The 26,192-nt window shown below is 39.2% G+C and overlaps 1 protein-coding gene across 7 annotated transcripts; it reads left to right on the top strand.

Annotated features, from left to right (window-relative positions):
- LOC128855673 (uncharacterized) lies at positions 1–26,192 on the top strand. Of its 7 annotated transcripts, none has more exons than XM_054090768.1 (2): positions 1–130; positions 22,778–26,192. In XM_054090768.1, the coding sequence occupies exon 2, from the start codon at positions 25,316–25,318 to the stop codon at positions 26,093–26,095; it is 780 nt and encodes a 259-aa protein (XP_053946743.1). In that variant the 5' UTR covers positions 1–130; positions 22,778–25,315; the 3' UTR covers positions 26,096–26,192. The 7 variants fall into 7 exon arrangements, with proteins under 7 accessions (XP_053946743.1, XP_053946740.1, XP_053946746.1 ...); XM_054090765.1 differs by having other exon boundaries at positions 22,737–26,192; XM_054090771.1 differs by lacking the exon at positions 1–130 and adding an exon at positions 6,635–6,763 and having other exon boundaries at positions 22,863–26,192.

The raw sequence follows: 26,192 nt of genomic DNA, 5'->3' as shown, positions 1-26,192 counted from the left end.
AGTATAAAAGTTGTGCCGCTGTGTATTTGTGTTTAATGAGAGCGTAAAGAATTCCGGGCAGAATCTTAACATTTGAAGCAGGCAACTATGCTGTGCAAGAACTGAGGTGTGGGAGCAGAGAAAAAGTGAGGTACATGACAAGAAAAGGAAAAGAAAAAAATTTGAAGAATGTTATAATTGCAACTAAAAGATGAAAATAGGAAAAACATTTAATTAAGCACTTTTGTAATCTTATATTACTTTGAAATTTTTATTATTGGAATCTAAAGCAGAATAAGCTACCGCGTGCAGTAATGGTTTTTGTTTGAAACATTTCATTACTTCGTTTTTATCTAGAAAAGACAATTTTTCCACATAACAGTTAGGAAGTCACTGCTTACCTACTCTTCAATGGCTTTGCTACTACAACTGTCCAATAATCCAGTGCCGCTCCAACATCACTACGTCAGATGGTGCTGGGAATACGAGTGTTAGCGAAGACACAAACCGAAAATATTAAATTGACAGCGTTTGGTGGCAACAAGGGTAAAGCTAGCAGCGAAACCCATTTGTAGTACATAAAAAGGCATACAGTATTCGCTAGATTCTATGAACTACTCAGCAAGACGTCTTCACTTCGGAAGAGTATTTAAGAAATTGTTTTTGGATAGAATTTTTGTTTTGAAAATGTCGCCATTCATAATTTTATATAAGCCCGTTTTTGCACAGAAGTAGCATAATTTTGCTCACATAACGGTAGTATATAACAACATAAGGAAATGTAAGTGGATATATACTTATATTTTTTTTTGTTTTTGTTGTAGGGGTGGCACAAAATATTGATAGCCGATGTGTGGGATCTGCTTTTCAGTTCTGCGTTTCTCTTTTTCCGTGGAACCGCCGACAAGTGCTTTTCGGTAGTGTCCTTTCTCCCTTGCTGTTCAGCTTCTACATCTCGAAGCTCTCCCAACCACCAGCGGGAGTTTCCCTGGTCTCATACGCTGACGACTGTACTATAATGGCGTCGGGCAATGACATCGATGGCCTGTATTCCAAAGTGAACGACCTTTCTCGCTTCGCTTTTACACTGCGAGGAATCTCCAACTTTCCCCCACTAAATCCCCGGCGACCCTCATTGCCACCTGGACAAAGGAGGTCAAACTGTCCCTTAAGGTAAAAGTCGACAACACACCAATTCCGACGGTAAACAACCCCAAAATTTTGGGTGTAACCTTTGACAGTTTGCTCTCCTTCTCAGCGCACACAACCGCAATTGCCACTAAAGTCCAAAACCGCAACAAGGTCCTCAAATCGCTTGCCGGCAGCACTTGGGGCAAAGACAAAGAACTGTTGCTATCGACATTTAAGGCAATTGGTTGCCGATTCTAAACTATGCAGCATCTGTCTGGTCGCCTGGAACTAGTGACATGCAGTGGACAAAGCTACAGACATGCCAAAACACTGCCATTCGGACAGCGACCGGTTGTCTCCTGATGTCCCCGGTTAAACACCTACACAGAGAGGCACAAATGCTTCCAGTAATGGAGCATATCAAACTGCTCAGCAAGCAGTTGCTGCTGGGATGTTACCGCAGGTTTCACCCCTGCAGACACCTGCTTGAGCCTGAGCCGTCTCGAAGGCACGTCAGGAGACATCTCTTAGACTACGCTGACGAAATCCAGAACAAAACTGACCGCAGTCTACTGGACCTGACAGTGTGTAGACAGTTAATAAACGGCATTCACCGGGAGACCGTCACCACCTTCTTAAGCTCCCGTCCTGTGAATGCCGTAATCGGAGTCCAACCACCACCTACAGCAGATGAAAAGCTCCAGCTTCCTCGTGAGACACGTGTAACACTGGCACAATTACGTTCTGGATATTGTAGCAGGTTAAACTCCAACCTATCCAGAATCGACCCCGACATACCAAACAAATGTCCGGCATGTGAAGACATCCCGCACGACACTTACCACCTTTTCACATGCCCCCTAAAACCGACTCATCTAACACCGTCGAAACAGCATGTTTCCTGGGCCTACCCCTTGATGAGCAGGTCGAAGACGACCGATGATATGCCCGACACTGGCGGGACTACTATTTCTGTTAACAAACAAACAAACTGCTTTTCGGAGAGGAAGCTGCCTAGGTATTGCTTTCCAACAAAGATTTGTCGAAGATCTCCACGCGACGCAGCTTTGTGATGATTTTATATCTCTTATTACAAGCAGTGGACCAGTTTCCTTTTGACTCAAGCATAATATCCATCAGGTTGTTAACCCTAAGTAGCTTCTCCATCTAGTTATTCAAGTCATCCCTTCCGGTCTTAAATAACGTCAAGGCCCTGTCGTCGCCATGTTACATCTCTCTTCTTGTCAACTCCTGTAAGAAGCAGATCAAACATCTAGAATGTGCAGGAAACATTTCTCTTAGCTGGGTTTTAGAGCATAAGAATATTGGGGGAAATAAAATTGCCGATGAGTTGGTCAGGAAAGGGCAGTTTCAGTTGTCCCCATATCAGATATCGGTGTCCCATTGACCGCTTTTAAAGGGAAATTACACAATTTTATTCTTAAAAAAGAAAAATGGAGCTCTATCTCAGCGCGTGCCATCGCAAAAAGCCATTCTAATATATTTCCAAACTCATAGCCGTGGCCAACGGCCACTGGGTGATCGGAACTCATGAAGAGAAGTTTGAAGTTTAAGCTTAGGCGTGCAATGCCCATTGCAGAAGCTCGGGGTATTCGGCAGGGAAAGGGGCTGTTGAACACTTTCTTTGCATATGTCTAAGCCCTACGTTCTTTAGTGTGCCTTTCGGGGATAGTCTAAGCCAATTCTCAAGCACTGATCCCGTTTGTCTCCTCCACTACAGCAACATCTCTAGATGATTTTTATTTCTTTTAGTTGTGAAAATTTTCGCAGGTAGTAGTGGTCTTCATTGTGGTATCAACACGGCACTCTAGTGCTACTTGTGGTGCACCCATGTTACTCTTACCATCTAACCTACCCACCTAACGTCATTTGCATGGAAGGAGTTGGAAAGGTCGTCTTCATGTTCGAATTTTTGTAAGTATCAAGTGGAGCGCACGACAATTCGAGTAAAAATTAATATCCGAGATAGTTTGGTATTGAAAATTAACGAAATCTGTCAATAACATTGCCCATCTCCCATTGATGGTAATATCGGATCAACTCTCAGAAGGCAGGAGAAGTGTCTTCTCAAGCGCAAGAAGCGCGAGGCGGAAAAGCTAGAGTGCGAAGAGATCGAGATGTATGACAACTGGAATGAGGTCAGAAAATTCTTCGAATCAATAAGACACCTCACAAACGGTTCCAACACAAGGACTTCTTCCTGCATAGATGAAAATAGAAACCTGGTAACCAGAACAAGTTGATGACATGGAGGAGTTAGTTCTAAGAACTACTCAATGGTGATGTTCACGTTTCCGCCACCAATGGAGAAGTTGATCCGAATAGTGCAGTTTCTGATGACGGTGTCGACGTTCCACCACCGGACTATAATGAGGTCTTGAGAGCTATTGCTCGGCTTAAGAAAATCGCAGCTGCAGGTGCAGATGTCCTGCCAGCAGAGCTCTTCAAAGCCATCAACTCCGGCTAACGAAAACCATGCAAATACTCATTGGAAAAATATAGCCGGATGAAAGAATGCCCAGTGACTGTCTTCTCATCTCAGCGTTCTCTGTCCAATCCACAAGAAAGGTGACTCCACGAACGGCGCCAACTACCGCGGGATAAGTCTTTTCAGTCTCAAGCGTACTTCGTGAAAGGCTGAAATATCTCGACAAAAAACTGATTGGGCCTTATCAGTGGGGTTTCAGGCCTGACGTCAAATCCTGGAGAAGACCTAAGAGAAGCAGATCGTCACCCACCACCTTTTCGCCAATTTCAAAGCTCAAGGCTGCTTTCCTGAGAAATATTTTGTGCAGTTCCCCTTTAACAACTGTCAGGGGGATGTCAATGAACGGATAGGGGCTATCTGATACCAATTCGGTTGACCCCTTCCTCATCAGCTCATCAGCAATTTCTTTTCCCTCTATGTTCCTATGTCCTGGAACCCAGATCAGAGAAATGTTAATACCTCCCTCGCTCCCGCGTCCCTAAGCATTTTGCATGTCTGCAGTATCGCAAAGATTTCTGCTAGAAAAACACTAGGAGTTTGCGGCAGTTTAAAGGAGAGAGATAAATTGGCTGATTTAAAGAAAACCCCTGCTCCGACTCCCGATTCTATCTTGGTACCGTCAGTTAAAGCAGAGGTGCACCGAAGCTGCAGATTTTCCCCTCGATCCAACCCTGCCTATTTGGAAAGATTGCCAAACTCTAGTTTCTGGCATGCACACGGTAAAATAGGCAAAACCACTGCGTTGTACATCCGCAGGACGACCTGTGGCTTGAGTCCCCATTTTTGACCGAACATAGATTCGCAGGAGTAGAAGGCTATACTGGCTTTCTTTACCCGATTTTCAATATGTAGATGCCAATGGAGTTTGGAGTCAAGTATTACTCCAAGATACCTAACTTCCGGTGAGAGCGAGAGAACGTGGTTGTTTAATTTGGGAAGTCGAAAGGGTTTATATGTTCTGGTAAATAGCACCAGCTCCGTTTTGTCAGAGTTGACTCGGAGGCCGCGAGTGGCAGCCCAGCGCGTGAGTACAGCCAGTGACCTTTCCAAAATCTCAGCAATGACTGAGGGAAACGGTCCCGATACCAACAGGACCAAGTCATCGGCGTATTCTACTACCTTAACCCCACCCTTATTTAGCATTATCAGAAATAGCAACTAGCCAAAGTAGAACGAGTGACTTTAGCTCATCTTGCGACCGCACTTATTTCCTTGTAGCCAAGCAGGGACGAGATCTAGAGACAGATAGGTCTTTGCACCTCTAGTCTATCTAACGCAGTGATAATTGACTACGCCCTGATGTTATTAAAAGCTCTTTCTATATCTATGAAGGCCGCCAAAGTGAATTGTTTGCCTTCCAGAGATTTTTCCAAAGTCCCTACGACCTCGTGTAAGGCTGATTCCGTTCTCTCGGATATGATAATCAATCAATCTTTCAAACACTTTTAGGATAAATGAAGTAAGACTTATAAGCCTAAAGACCTTGGTCGAGTCGTGACCTCTCCTCCCTGCCTTGGGTATGAAATCAACCCTCGTTTTCTTCCAGTTGGCGGGAACGTGATTAAGAGCGATACACGCCAAGTACATATATTGCAGGACAGGAACCGCCGAGTTACTTGTTTTCTGAAGCATCACAGGCAATATATCGTCAGAACCAAGAGATTTAAAAGGAGAAAAACTATTTATTGCCCACGTGATTGTGTCAACTGACAGGATGAATTCCAGGGAAACATCGAGTAGCCCTACCTGTCGACTCGTGTCGACAATGCCACGTGAGGTAATAGTGATTATTCACCAGGATAGTCAAAGATTCTTCTGATGATTCAGTCCTCTCCCAGTCGTCTTTTTTTACAAGAGTTCTGCATGAGTGGTCTCTCGAAAGAATCTTGCTTAGTATTGCAGAATCCTTCACGGATTCAATGGACTCGCAGTACTCCTTCCATGAGTTGCGTTTTGCACATTTAATAGGTTTTTTGTATTCCTTTCAAATTACAAGATAATTTTTAAAGTTTTTAGTTTGGTAGCATTCGTTAAAACCCCTCCGAACCTACTTCTTCAAGTAGGCCAGCGTCTTGCTCCACCAGGGGGAAAGTATTTCTTGCTAAAAGATACTGGACAAGCCACTTTGAAGGCCGTCAGTGGGTAGTCAGTGCACCTTTTTCGGGTCTTGAAAAAAAATCCCGTGAAGTGGGTCTTGCGGTAAATGAAAGCAAAACAAAGTAAATATCTTGCGTCAACAATCAAAACTTCTACGAGTATTGGACGACAGGTTGCGATTTACAATTACGAGTTTGGCATAGTCATGGACTTTGTCTACCTGTGAACCAGCATTAACACCAACAACGACGTCAGCCAAGAGCTCCAGCCAAGAATAAATCTTGCATGGGTAGGCAATTGAAAAGCAGAGTCCTCTCTCAACGCACGAAAAAAAAGGTATATCACTCAACCTCCCGGTCTTACTGTAAGGCGCTGAGCCCAGTACATTGACGAACACCGATGGTCGGTTATTAGGAGCTTTCGAGAAAGAATTCTTCGCCAAATCTATGGTCCGAATTGCGTGAATGGTGCATATCGAAATGGAACCACGAGCTGTACGCCGACATCGACGTAGTGAAGCACATTAAAATTCAGCGGTTGCGTCCCGTTGAGCGAACAGACAATAACGCTCCAGCAGAGAAGAAGCTCTTTTCGAAAAGTATTGGTGGAATACGCAAAAAAGGACGTCCTCACCTACTCTGGAAATACCACGTCAACTATGACCTGAGCGCCCTTGGTGTTTCTAACTGCCGTCAACGCACGCAGTGCAGAGGCGATTGGCGCAACAATTTGCTAGCGCCCAAGACCGACCATAGGCTATACTTGCAAGCTAATTAAAAAAATATACCTAAAAAAAGTAATCAATATGCCCAAACAACTATTCCACAACAATCTGGCCACACAATTTCCACTGCGCATCTGCAATAGTTGCCAGTGTTGTTTTCGCCACTCGCCACCTGTGATGGCCAGTCTTATTCCCATTTTACAGTTACGTTTAGTTATTTGAAAGTGTTAGAACAAATCAACTTTGTTTTAAAAAGTGTTCATACACATTAAAGTGCGGAATTTCACATGAAAATAATTCAAAATAAAATATCCATTCAATTGGTAAAAAAAAAAAATCTAAAACTTCTTTGTGAAAGTTGAGAATCAATTTCGGGTCCCCTACGGTTAAATGCAGTGAAAAAGTGAAACCGTATAACTGTTGATTTGGGTGGCAATGGCAAAAAGTGGCGTAAGGAATGCTGAATAGTTAAATTATAATCGAAATTCACTTAGCTTCGGTGATTTTTGTACAAAATGAAATTGAAAAAGTTAAATGCACAAATTTCATATGATTTAAATGCTTCTATTTGGGGATTTCAAGACAGATTTGAAGGATATTTTTAATATACATCTAACATAAATCTTCAGGAAGGATTTTTCATGATAAAGGTTGAGGTTGTTTCCAAAAGGTATTAATAAAAAAATTGTGAAAGTTCAGGTAAATAAATAAATAAATAATTACGGCATCTGAAATTAATGAAATTACAGATCATCCGTCTAAATACTGGTTTTTACTTTAAATATTTGTTTCTGGACTACAAAACGTTCTTCGCTGTTGGCTAATATTCTTTAAATTTTAAATAATCGTAATTATCAAAACTATTTGCAACAACTTTTAAACTATTCGTAGGTATCAACTTCGATGTAATTTTACATATACTTCAAGTAGCACTTACGTGCCGTTTTGATACCAAAATGTAGGCCACTACCTACGAAAAGATTTAGGGAAGAGAAAAACCGTCTACAGCCATCCAGTGCTGCTGATGTAGTGGAGGAGAGAAAAAGGATCTAGGCTGGAGAATTTCTTCAAATTATCCCTAAAGGGTACGCGAAGGAATCTCAAGCGCCTAGCCGCCAGAGTCGGACATTTGCAGAGAAAGTGTTCCACAGTATCTTTCTCTGCAGGATCCCCACAGCTTCTGCAATAGGGGTTGATCGGAATTCCAAGCTTCTCCGCATGAGTACCAATCACCCAGTGACCAGTGAAAACAGGAATGAGCTTGGAAATTGAATGCCGGGGATTCCCATCACCATACGCGTTCTGTTTCTGTCGTATTGAGGTCATAGTGTTTTCGAAATAGCGCACGATGAGACAGACCTCCAACTGTCTAGCGCTTTTTTTAGAAAGAAATTGTGTAGTTTCCCTTTAACAACGGTCAAGGGGACACCGATGTCGACCCTTTCCTGGCAAGCTCATCGACAATTTCATTTCCCTCTATATTCCTGTGCCCAGGAACCCAGATAAGGGAAATGTTACCTGCACGTTCGAGACGTTAGAGTTCCTCATTACAGGAGTTCACAGGAAGAGAGCTGCAATGCGGCGACGACCGGGCCTTGATCGCAGCATGACTATCGGAAAAAAGCGATCCCGAAGCATTTTGCATGCCTGTAGGATCGCGAAGACCTCTGCTTGAGAAACGCTGCTTGTTTCCGGCAGTTTAAAGGATGCCGAAATGCTGACTGATTTAGAGTAAGCCCCCGCTCCCACTCCAGACTCCATCATCAGTGAAAACAGAGGTATCTATATCCGTGCCGACTCTTCCCTGTTTCCAATCTTGCCTGCTCGGATAGATAGCCCTAGCACTACCCTCAAAACACACTTTGCGGATGGAGAGATCAGTGCAAAGAACAGAGAAGGAAGTGGAGATCTGCTTCAAGATGCTACTATGTCCTAAAGGAAGTTGTCTCCAAAGGCAAATCTCCTTCAACCTAATAGCGCTCTGAGCAGCAATGGATTTAACCTGCAGATCCGCAAGAAGTAAGTGCAGAATAACTTAGTGTTGTAGCCCTTCTGAAGAGCTACCCCCCAAACTAGGCAACGGTATGTCAGAATTGACAGAACCACTAAGTTGTACATCCAAAGTGCGACCTATGGCTGGAGGCGTACAAGACTATATTGGCCTTCTTTACACGATTTTCTATGTGCAGCTTCCAGTGGAACTTGGGGTCAAGTATTATACCAATATACTTGATTTCCCATGAGAGAGTAAGAAACTGGTTGTTTAGTCTAGGAAGCTTAAAAGGTGAAGGTTTGTATTTTCTGGTGAATAGCATCAACTCTGTTTTGTCAGAGTTGACTCTGAGACCGCAACTGGCAGCCCAACTACTGAGTGTAGCCAGTGCACCTTCCAAAATTTCAGCCATTACTGATGGGTAGGGTCCTGAGACCATTTTAGTAAATTTTGGCTTTTTTTTTGATTCTGTAACTCTCAATGTAGTGTTGGACAACTTGACGGGCATACAGGGTAGTCCATTTAGCATTTTAGTTATTACAGCCAAACTGTAGGTTAAGTTACCCAGGTTGCTTGTTTAAAAAAACTCTCTTCTTGGACCTAAGACCCACTGTGATACCTACATTTGATTTCCATCCCCTAACTTAGTTGCTTCAACCATTTACATGCATATTTTTAAGAAGGTTACTAGTCCCTTTAGAGAGAAATTTTGCAAACTTCCCAGGTCTTCATAGAAATAATCGTCAATCTATTCGGCATGGCTTTTTTGAAGTGCAGGACATTGACATAGGAGGTGTTGTACCGACTCAATTTCTTCTTAATCGCCACAACTTCTGCAGAATCACTTGTGGGGTATCCCCATTCTACTGGATAGGGTTCAAAAAGTGAAATGATCCGTTATAACACCTTTGAAAACACTGGTAGTTGATATGTGGAATCCAAGCAGACATTTTGTTCTTTTATGATTCAGTTTTGGTCATAACCCTTTGGAATCCCCGCAGTCAGAAGTCAAATACCGCCTCCTATTGGTTTCCGCGATGACGCTCAAGTCAATCGCAGTGTAGAGTTCATTCAGAGGAATGCTAATGTCCTCTACAACTCGCTGAGGGTCAAGCTCAGAGCCTTTTCCTTGCACACTCGCCCACTCTTTCATTACCCGCCACTCCAGAGTGACCGGGGAACCAACAAAGTGTGGTGTTATGTTGTTGGATAAGCGAAAGCGACCTTCTTCATTCTGAAGAATGAACTTTAACACAACTTGAATTGATGCGCGCTGAAGCCAGTACCTTGATCGCTACTTGGCATCAACAAAAATGGTGAGGTTTGCCGGTGGTATTTTCATTAGTCTTGTCGTTTTTGCTGTTTTTTCTGTAGCGTAGATCGCAGTTTAGAAGACGCTACACCGGTGTGGGAGTCCAAAAAAGCAATTTAAGGATAAATGTTCGGAGTAAACTCCTGATCGAGTGCCATTGTCCATCTTTAAGCCGTCAGTATAGTAATATATAGTGGAGTTTCACTAGACATCTTGAAGACCTGGACTTCGCCGATGACATCTGCCCCCTCTCTCACAAAAAAAAAAAAAAACTCTTTGAAAACTTCTGCTACCTTGCCTGCATCATCGCTGCAGATGGTGGAGCAGATGAGGATGTCAACTGCAGGCTACACAGAGCAAGGCCGGCATTCGGGCGAATGCATATCTACATACTAAACTACGAATATTCAGCTCATGCGTAAAGGCAGTATTGTTGGCCGGAAGCGAAACATGGCTGGAGTATAACACCATCACACAGAGGCTATATTCCTTCATCAACAAAATCCTCTGCATCATCTGCAGAATATTCTGGCCAAACAACATTAGTAACAATCAAACCCTGTATGTTTAGATCTGTCTCTCCACCTGTTTTCCACAACAAAGTTCATCGCTTCTTGAACAGCACACACCACCGCTTGAAACACAGTTGTACAAGAGCAAAGTGTAATTTTTTTCCCGCTGGATTCGGCGTAGACACCAGAGCTGGAACGGTGCTCGGTCCTGGAGCCATACGTGAAAACACGAAAACAGTGTTTGCGAGCTCATTTTCGAAGTTTGGAGTTTGGAGCACCAGCCGGTATCTCTTTTCGAGGACGACATGGAGTCAAGCGGCATGGAGAGAATCGTTGGATCGAAAATATTTCTGAGTTCCGATGGTATTGGCTTTGAGATCGAAAATATTTGTGAGTTAGTTGGCTGTGAGAGCTCAATCATATGCCTCTTATGAATGTGATATGCCTCTGAGCGACTGCTACAATTTTAATAGCCTTGTGTACTAGTGTGCTTGGTTACAAATTTGGTTGCATGGACTTTGGCGCAACTCTCCCCAATCCTGGTCGCTCTAAACTAAATGTAATGCATTTGCCGGGAATTCATGGAAGGGAACCTTGAAATGTCATACCAATAAAATCCATTTATGCTTTTGCTCGATTGCGCAGTCAAAATAATTTGTATTTCCGAAAAATCAAAAGCCATCAAGAAGCTCGGTGGGTGAGTGCATTACTGCTTAGCAGAAGCAACAAAAGTTTTCCAACGAATTCCTACGAATATAGAGGTTACCGAATGAACCCGTTGGGGTGATTACTTAGAACAGCGGCCGTGGCTATAAAAAAGTATGAACTACTTGAACGATTGACTGTATTATATACAGACATATGTGCATACATACATACATTCATGCAATCATACATACACACATACATACATCCATAGTTTGCGCATGAATGTCTATGATTGCATACTTTGGGGTTATTAGCCTCCCTCTCTATAAAATCATACTTGCATACGATGTGTGTGTGTGTGTGTGTGTGTGCATGTACATATGTTCGTATACTTGTGCGAACCCACATACATTCCTTTGATTGTATTTGTGTTTCATGGGCCTAACTGCAAGTTCGTCTTCGAATGAACCGCATTAAATGCGATGACTGAGTTGACTGCGTTGACTTCTTCCGGCGCAAATTTGACACAGAGTAGGCAAATATCTGAGCAAGAACGTACGTGTGTGTGTGTGTGTGTGCATATGCATGCAAGCATAGGCGAACGCACGAGTGCATGTGCACGCTCATACATACAAACATGCATACAAATATTCATACAAACATGCATTCAAACATGCATATAAACAGACATATGCACATACAAACACACATTCATACATAGCAAATGTGCAGTTGACTTTTTCTCGAGTTTCAATTGCAACATTTCTTATGTAGAATTGCATACAAAAACGCTGCATTGTTCGTGCATTCTTGCCAAATGCTGTCCGGTCAGCCAACCAGTCAGACATACGACGAGTACGAACGAGTCCCCTAGTTAGTTGGCTGTGAGACGATGGCGCGACGTGCGCTTACGACAGCTCGCTCTGCTCGTTCGCCAAAAAGGCCGCATATTACGTATAAATTTCGAATCAATACTATGAGCGAGCAGCAGCAACAACAGCAACAGCAACAGCGAAAATATCAAGCAGTCAGCAAGGAAACAACAAAAACGAGAAAAAATAGAAAAGAGCAACAGCAACAGCAACCATCGACGATGATGAAAAATGAAACAAAAAGCAAAGCAATTCAACTCAGGAATGCGGGGCCACATAAATGTCAGATAAAATGTTGATTGTTTTGTTTACAAAGATACTTTACGCTTCTGTTTACTGCTAAGTGCCTGACAGAGCTACGGCATCTACGCTTGCGGGTACACACTCGCATATACATATATGTATGTATGCTTGTATGTATGTATGCATGTGTATGCATTTAAGTGCTCGCTCACTCGCAGCTCCACTGCAGCAATTGAGTACGAGTTAAATAAGAATATTGCCTGATTAAGTCGACCAGCAAGAGGTGTATTAAATAAATGAGCGCGCACACACACAGCGGCCGATACATAAAGATGTATGTATGTATGTATGTATGTATGTACAGCCATACAAGTACGCCCAACAAAAACAGCAAGATAACTATGTACGAGAAATAAGTAGAAAAAAAACCAGAGTAAAAATATTTTCTACAGCTACAAATACTGCCAACCTCACCATACACGCACACAGGCATTCACACAAACATCCATCACTGCGGGTTGCAAAGCCTGTGCACTTATTTTTGTTGTTGGAGATCGGAATGTGGCCGCACACACAAGCACACACACGCTTACAGCAGGCAACAATAATAACAACAACACCTACCACAAGAAATTGAACAAAAACATTACAGCTATACACAGCGGCATGGAACAGCAACGCAAACGACAGTAGCGACAGCAACAGTCATCGTCACTCACAGTGGGTCGCTCATTCGGCGCACACCTGCGCCCTACGTCCGTACCGCCTCTCAATCGTCTCATAATCATAATGCCAGCAGCAGCAAGTGAGCGCAATGACTGCGATCCGTAACGATTCGCCTCTCACAGCACCAATACCACAGAGTATCAGAGTACCACGCTTCGTTTTGTGACGAACATTCACACAAACATACACATTTGATGTAGGTGCGCTCATAGATCCTCTCATAGCAAATATACCCTCTAGGAAACACGGCTGGTCAAGTGCTATTGAACGGTTAGCGTTGCTGGTGTTGGTTCTGCTTTCAGAAGTAGAAATGCAGTTTCTTATTTGCCGCCGGATAGCTAAAGTGGATGCATTACCACGATGAGGCAAGCAACGTTCAATAAATACTTCGCGCGAATTTATTTCAAATATTTGCAGAAAATGCAAATACTTTTTAATTTTTTTTTTAACTAAAACACATTAAATAATAATGAAAATGGCTTTATTATTTGTCAAATTATTCTCCTTGGAAGCCAATAAACTTTTGCATTCGCTTGAATTAATTTTCAAAGCTCTTTTGCCACTCAGAAGTGGATATCTCCCAATTGAGCTGTTTAAAGGCTTCAACAGCTTCTTCAAGCGTTGAAAAACGGTAACTTTGCATTTTCTTTTTGAGGTTCGGAAACAAAAAGAAATTATTAGGTGCCAAATAAAAGAATGATCCTTATAAAAAATATCTGCAGGTCGATGTAGGCTTTAAACTGTGAGTCCCTCCATTTTTGAAGCAACATCGAGACACACATCACAAATAGGAGAAAGACACACATCACAATTAACAGAAGTGTACACGCCAATTATTCATTTTTTTTTAATTTAGGTGCCGAATCAGAGCTGTAAGGTGGATGACCTTTTACCATTTGCCGATGTTCCCATGCCAGGCGGTTCTACGCTACCACACGACTCGGATTTATATCCAGCTATGGGCTGTCACTCTAGCAGTATTCCTCGTACATGTATAGGGAATCTTTATGCTCCAGCAACAACTCTTTAATTCGATCTTTTTAGTGCTCAAAAATTCTCTTGAGTGAGCCAAAACGAGAGAGCTCCCATAGTCTTGGTGAATGATGATTCACCTTTGGCGGTTGGTTTTTCTTAGTTCTTCGAAAACTTCTGGCTAAAAAGTTGGTTGTGTACCACTTAGAATTGATTATTTCAAGATTTTCTAATGGCGCAGTAACGACATGACCAAATTTCCTGGAAAAACAGGCCAGCATTTGCATTGAGGTGCTGCTTCTGCGAATAATTTTTGTTGGATTGAGCTCGATTTGGAACACCCATATTGTCCATTGCTCTTTTCCTTCCGGTTCATATGAATGTATCCAAGATTCGAAACTTGTTATGATATCATTGATGTACTTTCAACCTCCGAGCCTGGATTTCTTCAACATTTCTTTACTCTAATCGGCACAAGACCGTTTTGGACAATTGGCGAATTATGCGATAGAAGAAGAGATCGGCTGAGAAAAAGTTGAAGTGATAATATAGAAAAATATATTTTGGAGTGATATAGAAGAATACGAGCTGTGGGCATATCTGATGTCGAAAGAAAAGCTAAAGACCGAGTGACGTGAAGGTGAATTGTAGTGGAAGCAATGGTCGGCCACGAACTGTCATGCTCTGAGGACGATGATGATGTTAAATTATGCGGTATCCAACGAGAACAAATCTTCGCGATGACCAAATGTGCATCCAAAATTAAATTTATGCTGGAATGCTGGTCCCACTTATGCCCAAGAAGGTCCCTATCTTGCGACTTGACAACCTGGCATTATCGATTGTTTCTGGCACAAAAACGGTTTTGGAACGGCCTTTACTTAATTCATCCTGCAAAGATCGACGGCGCATTGGAACTCGTTGTACGAGTGCTTCATAGTGACTAAGTGAAGTGCTTTAACGCCAGAAGTCGAAGTAAGTTGATCAATGCACTCCTGTCTCGATAGTCTACGTCGTAAATCGTAATAAATCATCGCATGAAAATGTTCATGAGTTAATTCCATCTTTTGGGCGTGATGAATTTCTCCACTCAATGAAAAAATGAACAAATAAAGCTTTTAAGTAAAAACGTTATATGTAAGTTTATGCTGAAAAATACCAAACTTTTCAATAAAAATAGTGAATTGCAGATCATCATACGTAGTGGGGCAATGGGTCGAAGTAGAAAAGGCAACTCTCGTACAAAATAAATTTAAAGCAGAATATTGTAATGTGGTTTAGCCTCGCGTTTACGGCTTCGTATTTCGTATATTTAACGTATTTGATATTTAATATATTAGAAGGGAACTTTTCCATGGCAAATCAGTAGGATATATAAAACCTTATTCGGAGAATTTGTTCTAAAAAGGCAAAAATGTGGACATGCCATAAATTATAAGTGTTTCTAGCAGTTTCCTCCTGAAAAATGTATTACCTTCACTAAATCTGTTGAAAAATACGATTTCAAATCGTACAAACTACTTTCATTAAAAATATTGAATATCCTACGATTTGCAAAATAAGTATTCTATATAGATATTTTGAATATTAACCTCATTGTAGTATGATGGAACCAGTTTCGCCAAAAACATTTCTTTTCAGGCACTTACGATATATTCAGAGTATGACATAAATCAGACCATAAATTAAATTTTTCGGAATATTTTCAATACTGCACCATCTAGCGGTACCAATTTCAACTAACCCGCAACTGGAAAACAATTAAATTTTATTCAAATGTTTTCATTCAAATTGAAATTAAGGAAAGTCATTACGTATACGAGTATATCGCTTTGTGCCCAGATTTTCTGAAATGGCATAACCTACAACAATTTGTTTTTTTTTTAACATACGTAACTATGTATAAGAGTAAGCGGGCGAGGCAAAATAGTGATAGCTTCAAAGAAGACTGATAATTTAGTATTTTCAAAACAACAAATTTTATTTTGTTATAATAATATATTTGTAAGAATATAATTTACTAATATATTTTTGTAACGATATTGAACGGGTTTTAAACAGTTAGAATTAAAAAAAATCGATTCTTTTTTCTTAATCCGCATATATTTATTCATTTTTTTTCATAAACAATAATTGAACAATATTATTGTTCAAAAATCGATTTGTTGTCTTAAGAAATCGCCATTTTGTCAAAAAAATTTATTTGGCTTACTTCTTCGATTATTTACTAGATTTAATATTACTTTAACGAAATATGTTTGGCTGTTTTAATTTCAGAGTGTCCAGTTCAGAGATATAGTGGTTAACGCAAAACATTTTTTTTGAGAGGAGCTACCGCAGATCAGCTGTAGCTCCTTTCCAAACAAATATTTTTACTAATACTAAATCTTAAAATGAGAAGGCTGCGCAGTCTTGATACAGCATTTTTAACCGATGTAGCGGACATAGCCCTTCTACAGCGAAAGAAGCTCTGCTTGTTTATTAAAGTTACCGAATGGTTTGAAAAAGAACACGTAGGGTAAGGATAAGCTCCACTAGTATCACAATGGACCTGCAAAAGGTCTAAGTGTGTCTTTACGACAACCACCCAAGCTACCTACATACCTAAGTCTTAAAATACAGTTAAAAGATAACATAATATGCTTAAAAAATTTTATAGCAATAAATTGAAAAGTTTTCTTAGAAAAATTCTGGAAAATTCGCTTTTTTTCGGCTTTCTAACTGTATATAAACCCTTAAGAGGGAGCCTGGTTTATAAGGTCAAAAAATTCAATTTTTTTTTCGTTTTAAGCGATTCCAAATATATTTCAGAATATTCACACAAAGTTACAGAGCCTAATTCTCAATATTTCCGTAGATACAAAGCCAAAGGTAGGCGAGCGTTAGGTAGTTACGCTGTGACCGGACAGCTATAGTGCAAACTTTATCTTCTTTTCTCGACTTTTCATTTTTATGATTTCTTCGAATTGGCGTACATGAATGAAAAAAACTGTTGAACCTTTTGAAATGAATCATAGCTTGTTCCTTTCAGTATTAAATTCTCTTCTATTTGAACTAACAAAATAGATAAAAAAAAATTTTCAAGATTTTTTATACCAAGTTGAAGTGAATTTTTTTTTTATAGAAAGGCACTTTTTTCTTTAAAACCTCCAAAAAGTTGAAATTTTGGAATTTCTCTCAGTTTTCTTAGTTCATCTAGAATAAAAAATCATGATAATTAGAACTCCATTTGAATTTTTTGCTTTAGATAATAATTACTAGCTGTATCTTGTACGCCAGTTGGAAACTCCAGCGTTGCAGCGCTCTACTAATTTCTATGTTAACAATTTTTTTCAACTTATTTTAACCAATACAAAAATTTTTTATATTGTACTTTTTAAATGATCATTAAAAGATAGAAAAAACTTTGCAGTGCTAAATTAATTTTTTCCTTAAAAAAAAAACAATCGCAAAGAGATGCAATTCTTATACCTAATAAACCAGGCTCCCCCCTTAAGGTATTTAAGATGACAGGTTCACAGCCAACGGTTCAAATTCGCAATTAAAACTTTAAATTCGTTCATCTCGAAACTATTTATTCTACAAGGCGAATACAAATACAGCTTTTTATGTGAATCATCACAACTTTTAATATACCATAAATAATATTTTATTCAAACCACCAGGTACTACGGCCGGCAAAGCTAAAAATTTTATATTTTTTCGTTAGAAATAAAAAATATTTTGTTTACGTGTTCAAAGTTCTACCATTACTGCATATGCAAATGTTTTTTTTTTTTTTGTTTTCAAAAAAGTGCAAGAGCCAAAATCTTATAGTTAAAAAAAAAATTGTATCATGCAATTTTTTTCTATGCTCCTTAAGTACTATAATATTCTCTAAAACTTAAAATTCTTTGTTAATTTCCCCTTAAAAAAAATCTCAAAACATTCCTCAAGTTGCTCTTCAACTATCTATGTAATTACTTTTCAAGATATTCCTACAAGGCCTCCGTGCATAGTCCCACATAGATACACCGGTCAGGCCAATAAATTGTATCTCATAGATACGTTAATTCTTGCAAACGACAACAACTATTAAATGCTTGCATGACAGCAAGCGCTCTCTGCCCCTCTCTCTCTCTCTCTCTCTCTCTACCCTTCGCTCTTTCCGGCTCAGCTCCGGTGCGACCGCAGCGCCACCAAGTGGTGTCTATGCACACTAAGATCGGAATGCAGAAATGAGTAAATAAATTGATTGTATTATCGTCATTCAACGACTGAAATGGGCTAATTGTATTTCTGTAATCACTAGCCCCTGTTTGTTTAAACGCGTCAGTACTCGCATTGACGAAAGCCAAGGGATACATTTCAATTGGCGTCAAATATATCCGATTGCTTTCTGTTTAAATCATCGACAATCCGTTGTGCAAATTTTGCAAATCCAGCGGTAATAGGACTCAAATATGCATACAAACATACGAAACTATGTAATTTGTTTGTCTGTTGAATAAGGTTAAAAATGTTGGTGCACACTCATTTGCACTCATTTATTGTTTTTGCTACAATTTGAGAGAGCGGTGTTGTCAGTGTGAGTGCAGAAAAAATCGCTTCAAGATGTTGCCATATGAAAGAAATGTTTTTGATTGTTTTAGGAAGCAGGATTTAGTATTTAAATTTCTTGAGGCTGGTAAAAAAATTTTACTTTTGATGAAAGAGGCACATCTCAGTAGGATCCTTCATAACATAACTAATGGCGCTAAAGATTATCTGACAAATTCAAAAACTCTTTGACAATAGCTTTTAAAAGCTTCTGAAACTCTGTTCTAATCTTTAGCCGTGCGATAAGACTTATATATTCGCTACCAGAATATCACCTTTGCCATATAACAACCGAAATCCTCATTGAGAAAATGATAAGCAATGAAGAAACGTGAAAAAATATTAGCAGATTCGTTGAAAACATTCTTCGAAAGAAAAATCAAGACGCTCCCATTGTAAATGATCCTGCTTTGATTTGCCGAAGCCCATCGAGCTCCCATAAGTTGAAGTTCATGTTCATCCATTTAGATGAGCAGTAGGCAAAGTTGAGGCAAAGTTTACGAGTTATCCAAGAAAGTTCAGAATTCATCCAATAATTGATCGTCCTGTGAAATTTGTGATCAATATATATTTTCCCGTGGTTCCTAGGTGGCACAAAGGGCCTCAATAAACAAATTATAATTTGGTTTATTTTGCACTCAGAATCTAATTTGGCTCCATTTTGCTTTTTTCGCTTGTGCTTCAACTTACCGTCACCACGTGCTGACCACTCCTCCGCGTATCCGACTTCCTTGAGGATTCCCGTGTAGCGCTGCTCTTGTGATGTTATCTTGAAGTTTACGCAACGTATGCCCCATCCATCTCCACTTACGACGCTGGATTTCTATTGTCCTCAGTGCCTGCTTGGACGCATCCCAAAGGTCAACATTGCTTATAACTGCGGACCAGAATATTCGCATAGTCTTACGAAGACAACGGTTAAGGAAAGATTGTAACGTTTGTAGTGTGCAGGCTGTTATACTCCATTTTTCGCACTCGTATAAGACTGCTGACTTCTCGTTATCATCGAATATCCTTCGCTTCGTACGCATGGAAATATGAATCGCTCGCTATACCTTGTCTAGCATACCAAACGCAGTCGGTCCTCTAGACATTTCGGTGCACATGTCTACTGCCGACCCGCCAGTCTTTAAAATAATGTTCCCGAGGTAACAAAATTTGTCCATTACTTCTAATTGAGTCCGAGCAATCCGGAGAGCCTGCTTCGTGTTTGAAAGAGTCGATCGTTTTTTTCAAGATCGATAAAGTATTGCTCCACTAGCCCCTCAAAGTGTTTATATAGGCGACGCATGAGCAAGCTAGATTCTCGCAACACCTGTTTCAGCTAATTGGACAACCGTTTGTGAATGATGTGTGTTTTGATTTTATTTGCTATGGTAAGTAACGTAATTCCTCTAAAAATTTTGCTCGCGGTTAGGTTACCCTTCTTCGGGAAAGACCTTTTAGAACTCTTGATGACCCTCTTTTTTGAACCCAGTTGATATTTTTTCTGAGTTCCGAATGTTATTTAGTAAGGGTAGAAGAATCCAAGCGCTTAATTTCGGGTCAGCTTTGAATAGTTCTAGGTTGATGTTGACGGGCCCGGGAGCTTTGTTGTTTTTTTAGTGAGATAAATTGCTAATAAGCAATTAGAGGTTATTTTAGATAAGAAAAAACCCACGCACACATTGTATGTAGGTTGCCTGTTCGAACCTATTCATAGAATTACTCTCATACCACAAGTCGTCAATATCCTTACATTCCTCTGAAACTCAAGAATTATAGAATACTAGACTGCAGGATGAGATTTTTAAAATTAATTTGTTGTAAAGCTCTATGGAAGGAGCTTTGAGAGAAAATCAAAAGGTGAATATCAAAATTTGCATCTTTAGTTGACACAAATGAAAACTAGGTTCAAATATTATGAACGCGAGTTGCACGAGTTATCGGGAAATAGGGATTGTTTTAAAACACTAAAATTCCCGAAAATACCTCTAAAGTGATATTATCTCAACCGTTATTTTGAATTTACGGAGAAGCAGATAGCACTTTTCTGTGCATGCTCTCCTCCTAGACACAGAATCCCACGCTGGAAAGCATACAGAGGTGGCGACACACGCAAACCGCTAACCTGCTCTCAGTGAATTTGACAGAACCAGCTGATTGGACAATAACACAATATTTGTATTTACTTTATTGTACTTTTCTTTCGTCGTCCGCCGAAGACGAATGGGTTGGTAAGTGATTACCAGGGCATGAAACAACAAATGATAGAAACAACTTTTTCTAACAGCAGTCAAACCGCCGAGTGTATTTTTCCATGTAGTTGTTGAGCACACATTTGAGTACGTTAAAAAGTGTTTTTATAGAAAAATATTACAAAAAGGTTACACAGAAGCAATCTTCAGGAGTCATGTTGAACTGTTGTCTTTGGAACCTGGAAAGGAGAAAAAAAATATAACCTATTCATGGGCAGTTGGTAACAAAAGTGGGTTTTAGAAATAAAAATATTGTTGTCATTGGCGAGTGCTAGAATAACATTGTTCGATTTCCACAAAAAAAAGGAGTCTACCTTTTATTAAGGGGGGAGCCTGGTTTATGAGGTCTAAAAATTGCATCTCTTTGCGATTTTTTTTTTTAAGGAAAAAATTAATTTAGCACTGCAAAGTTTTTTCTATCTTTTAATGAACATTTAAAAAGTTTAAAAAACTTTTGTACTGGTTAAAATATAATTGAAAAAATGTTTTACATAGAAATTAGTAGAGCGCTGCAACGCTGGAGTTTCCAACTGGCGTACAAGATACAGCTCGTAATTATTATCTAAAACAAAAAATTCAAATGGATTTCTAATTATCATGACTTTTTATTTTAGATGAACTAAGAAAACTGCGAGAAATTTCAAAATTTCATCTTTTTGGCTCTGGGGTTTTTGAAGAATTATATTTCGAAAAAAAATTGCTCTGAAATTTTGAATTGCTTTATGAACAAAACGCTTTGGGCGGTGATCGTAATTCCGAACACTTAATTGAAGTTGGCGAATATTCAAAGAATCTTAAAATTTGACTTATATTTTTTTCTCGGAAATTAAACTTGTTATTTAGAAAAATTTAAAGCATTTTTTATGCCAATAAATAAAATAAAATTTGCGTAATTTTTATTTTCAAGTAAAATCATCAATGTCGGAGTTTGATTCAAAAATTTTTTTTTCTAAGGTGTCTTAAATATTAAAAAATTACAAAAAACTGAAGCTAACTATTTTTCAACGAATATCATAATACTTTTTTTTCGGGAATAGGATTTAATATTTTAGAAGACTGATAAATGCCGATAAAAAGAGATTACGCAATTTGTTATTACTAGTAAAATCATTATTTTTTGTGTTACATACAAACAGGTTTCTATATCAAAAGTATTTGATTAGTAAAAAACTTCCATGAGGAAGTTATCCGTACAAAAAGCTGAAGGTTGCTATTTCTGAGGAAAATCATAAATGCTTGTGATAAGTCAGAATTCCATACGGCAAATTTGTTGTTTATGGATTGCTATTTTAAGGCTCAAAGCATCTTGAAAATTGATTTATTGAATCTAGAGTAACTTGCGCCTTGAAAAGGTTAAACAAATAGCAAAAAACTCATACAATTTTTTTTTGTTTTTTGAAAAGTGGATTTCTTAACGCAATCAATATTTTTTTTTTTTTGTATTTTTTTATTTTATTTTATTATAGCTGTTTTATACCTTAAAAGCTTAAAAAAGATGAAAAACCGAAAGTTATTTCAAGTAAAATCATCAATTCCGCCAGACATATTAATTTATTAAATATATTTAAAGAAATAAATTATTAAACGGCAGGAGCAAAATCTACCGAGTCTCACGAGACTTTTCCTCAGACTAATTTAAACGCTTCGTACACGCGTTGAAAATTAAAAAGGGAACCCCAGGGCAGTACAAAGGACTTAATGTTGTCTGAGTGCTGTACTTGCTAGTTTGTCACGGTAAAAACAAAAAAAAAAAGAATTAAAATAAAATCACGCGTCGAAAAATCTCACTCTATTTGCTCTATGTGATTCAAGAAAAATTCATAAAATATTGGGAATAGTGTTAAAAAAAAGCAATTCGTGTAAAAAAAGAATTTTGTTTTCTTTTTAACTCGTGTTAAATCAAATTAATGTAGAAAAAATTCGTTTAAAAAGATAAATAGCTGTTGTATGAATCTTTTATTTGAAAAAAAAACAATGGCAGAAATAGGACCTTTCATTTACTCTTTGTTACCAGCTCCATATCTCGGTAATCACAAATTTTTACTGAATTACTTATTGTTTTCTTTGTTCTTTCCACCATATTTCGGTAATCACAAATTTTTACTGAATTACATAATTATTTTCTTTGTTCTTTTCTCCACATTTTGGTAATAAAAAATCTTTATTGAATTGCCTAATTATTTTCGTTTTATACCTCCTTTAGTCCAATGCCCAATTTCCCCACATTTTGCTTTCTACATTTAGCTGGCAACGCCATCGACCGCTCTCCATCCAAATCTCAACTACTACGTGAGAAAACAGCTCACTAATACACTCAAAGCCTATCTAGCTCCAGCAAAACGCCACGGATTCCGTTGCCTCCAAAGCAAATGGGCCCGATCAATGCGATCATACCGTGTTCGTAGCTCATAACATTAACGACTCGTTGTTCGAATGGTAGCTCGTTGCGGAAAGTGCTCGCGGGCTAAGCAAAATATACCCATAATAAGATTCATTTACAATGAACACCAACAAAACGCAGGGAGATATGTGAAAAGAAAGTGAATAAAAAATTTCAAATAGAGTTTGGTATAGAAATCGAACCATCTAGTGAACGAAAAGAAAAATAAATCAAAAATAGAAAATAAAAGAAAAACATTTATACACAACGAAAGATGTACACAAATTGAAACTAAACTGAGTACTAAGTAAAAGAAATAATCTAACAGAATTAGTGCATTGCAAACGAAACAAATTGGGTAATCAAAGTAAAAATAAAATTTTCAGAAATCATACAAAAAAGTTCATACAAATCACAGAAAGCAAATAATATTTAATTGTTCAAGAAAAATACTAGAGCAAAAGTAATTTTCCCTCGAAACAAATATACAGCGCGTGAAAACGAACTAAACAGCACACAAATGAACATGCATACAAACATACATACAAACACATATTTAAAATGAAAAAATAATAAATAATTTATTTTTTATGGAATGGAATGCAGCAAAAGAGATAGCGCTAGCGGGCCGACGTTTGGGGGCCATGCGCGTAAATGAGATGCCGACAAGTTGGAGCGCACGAATTCAATTTTGAAACGATTCAACGAGCGAACGTCAAACGACCAGCAAGCAATAGTAGTCAATGTACGCTCGCGCGCGCAGTGGGGGAGATCGAAGTGTGGTGTTGTTGATGGTTTGTTTGTTTGTGAGAGAGACTCAATGTGAGTGTGCAAGTGCGCGGTAAAGTGTTGAGAAGTCGTCGATGCGATCAGTATAGAGCGCGAATGACTACATACATGCATACATACATACATGCTACTCTACTCTCAGTGCCTGACTAACTGACTGTGTGTGTGTGTGCGTTGTTGAGCGAGGCAAAATAACGCGCAGAGACCATCAACGTCACAGTCGTCGTCGTCGTGGTCGTCGCCCACTTTTTGCCAACTCTATTGGCACCAAACAGTAGGCAGTAGCCATCGCGGCTAAACTACATACCAGTCAGTCAATTTGCTAGCCAGCCAGCCAGTCAGCCAGTTAGCTAGCAAGCTAGCGCTAACGCCCGCAAACGATCGAATTGATTGTGTTATAGTCGCGCGGACGCGCGTTTACTCTTATTAGTGGCATTTGGAACGAGCGCGTCGTGTCCAAGGCAAGGAATTTTTAAATTTTTGTGCGTGGCTCACGTACTGAAACAAATTGGGTATCTAGTTTGCAGAGTATGCGCACTCACATGCATACACATACATACACGTGTGTATGTACATATATATGGCTAGATAGATATGCAGCGCTGTGTTTTTTAATGGATAAATGGATTTGCACGTGTGTTGAGTGAACGATTTATATATATATTTGTATAATTATAATATTTTTTACATATATACAACCCAAAAGCGGTAATTTACTGGTGAATTTGATGCACAAAAATCCACTTATAAAAAATTTTAAATAATTTGAAATCAACTCTGTTGAATATAAAGTAGTGTTGTGGTAGTGGCAAAGTGAAAATCGTTGCTTGTGAAAATAACAAAAAAAAAGAATATATATACAAAGCGAGCAATTAATAAAAATGCGTGTATGCAACTAAAACAAACCAAACAAAAAAAAAGTGCGAAATATGAAAACTAATTGAAAGTTAAAAAGTGGTAAAGCGGTCAAATTGTCCAAATCGCATGCTGCTGCCGCCCCACAGCAACACCCAACTAAGCTAATTGGCGCGCTGATTACAGCTTGCAAATCCGCATAGCAGTAGCGCATCAATAACGCCCAGCAGCGCAAGTGCTGCAACCGCGTCGTATCGTGCCGCGTCTCACATACAAAATTTTTCGTACATTTAACCAATTCAAGCGCCGCCGCAACGCATACGCGCGTCGTCACATCTTAGTGTTGCATAGTTGAGTGCTAGTGAGTGCCGCCAAGTTTATGCGCCTGGCGCAAAAGATGAAAAGATAACAAAGCCAGCAACAGCAAGTGCAACAAATTACAAAAAAAAAAAAAAATTAAAAAAGAAAAACCAACAACAGCGTACGTATTTAGCGCGTCGAATATGTTGTGGCCAGCGTCATCAGCGTCACCGTTATCGTCAACATAAACGCTGTTGTCGTAGTCTTTACTTGGCGTAAAACGCTTGCATTTGACAATATTTTTTTTTTGCTAGCAATAACAACGATAACAACAACATTCAGCAGCAAAAAGAATAACCCGTACACTTTCAGCGGCAACAACTTTAGCGCGCAATTATTGCCTTTATGGACGTCAGTTTTTGCATTTTCGCGCTGGTTTTACTTTTCGTAAGCCATTTATGATTTTTAGCGCAACATTTACATGTAAGTTGTTGTTGCTGTCGCACATACTTTTCCACGTTTACATCGCAAGTGTATACGCCTTTAGTGCTAAGCACGTCAGCGCCGTCGCCGTCGCCATTGCCGCCACTGTAGCGACCACAACAGCCGCTTTAAACGCTTTTGCAGGCGTCGCCGTTGCCGTCGCCGCCGCCGCCGTTTTCCCTGGCAATCATAAAAATTTTCTCGTCGACAACGTGCAGGAATTTCATTTTGAAATTATGCCAAAACTACAACATCAGCCACACCACCAGCCACAACACCAACACCAACAACAACAGCAGCAGCACCAGCAGCAGCAACACCATCACCACACATCCACACATCATGGCGAATATCCATTGCCAAATGGCTGGGATATCGCCACCGATTTCGATGGAAAAACCTACTACATCGATCATAATACGAAGAAGACAACGTGGCTGGATCCGCGCGATCGGTATGTAGCCAAATTGACACCAAAACGAAATATGCACACATCCATACATTCACGTGTATGCGTGTATGAGTGTGTGCAAATACATACATACTCACATGTGTTTGGTTGCATAAAATCACACATTCATACTCGTGTGTGGGGATTTATTTACCTTCTTCGTACATCAGAAAATATTTATTTAGCACAGATTTTCAATTTTATAAGATTTTCGTTTACAGTTAGATATTTAGGTCTTTTATGGTTTCTCAAAAGAAGCATTAAATATATTTTTTGCATATTTAAGTTGCCAAGATTTGTATAGTTTGCATTCGTATGTCCAGTCTGTGTTTATGATTTGCTTATGGATTTCCACTCTACAGTATAATCTGCAATGTATAATCTGCAACGTTTATTCAGTT

The sequence above is a fragment of the Anastrepha ludens genome, chromosome 2, assembly GCF_028408465.1.
Source record: "Anastrepha ludens isolate Willacy chromosome 2, idAnaLude1.1, whole genome shotgun sequence".
NCBI lineage: Eukaryota > Metazoa > Arthropoda > Insecta > Diptera > Tephritidae > Anastrepha > Anastrepha ludens.
The sequence above is the reverse complement of the archived record's forward strand: the minus strand, read 5'-3'. Positions and strand labels throughout refer to the sequence as shown.

Coding starts and splice junctions, on each gene's coding strand:
- LOC128855673 (XM_054090768.1), top strand. CDS start 25,316: ATGATTTTTAGCGCAACATTTACATGTAAGTTGTTGTTGCTGTCGCAC.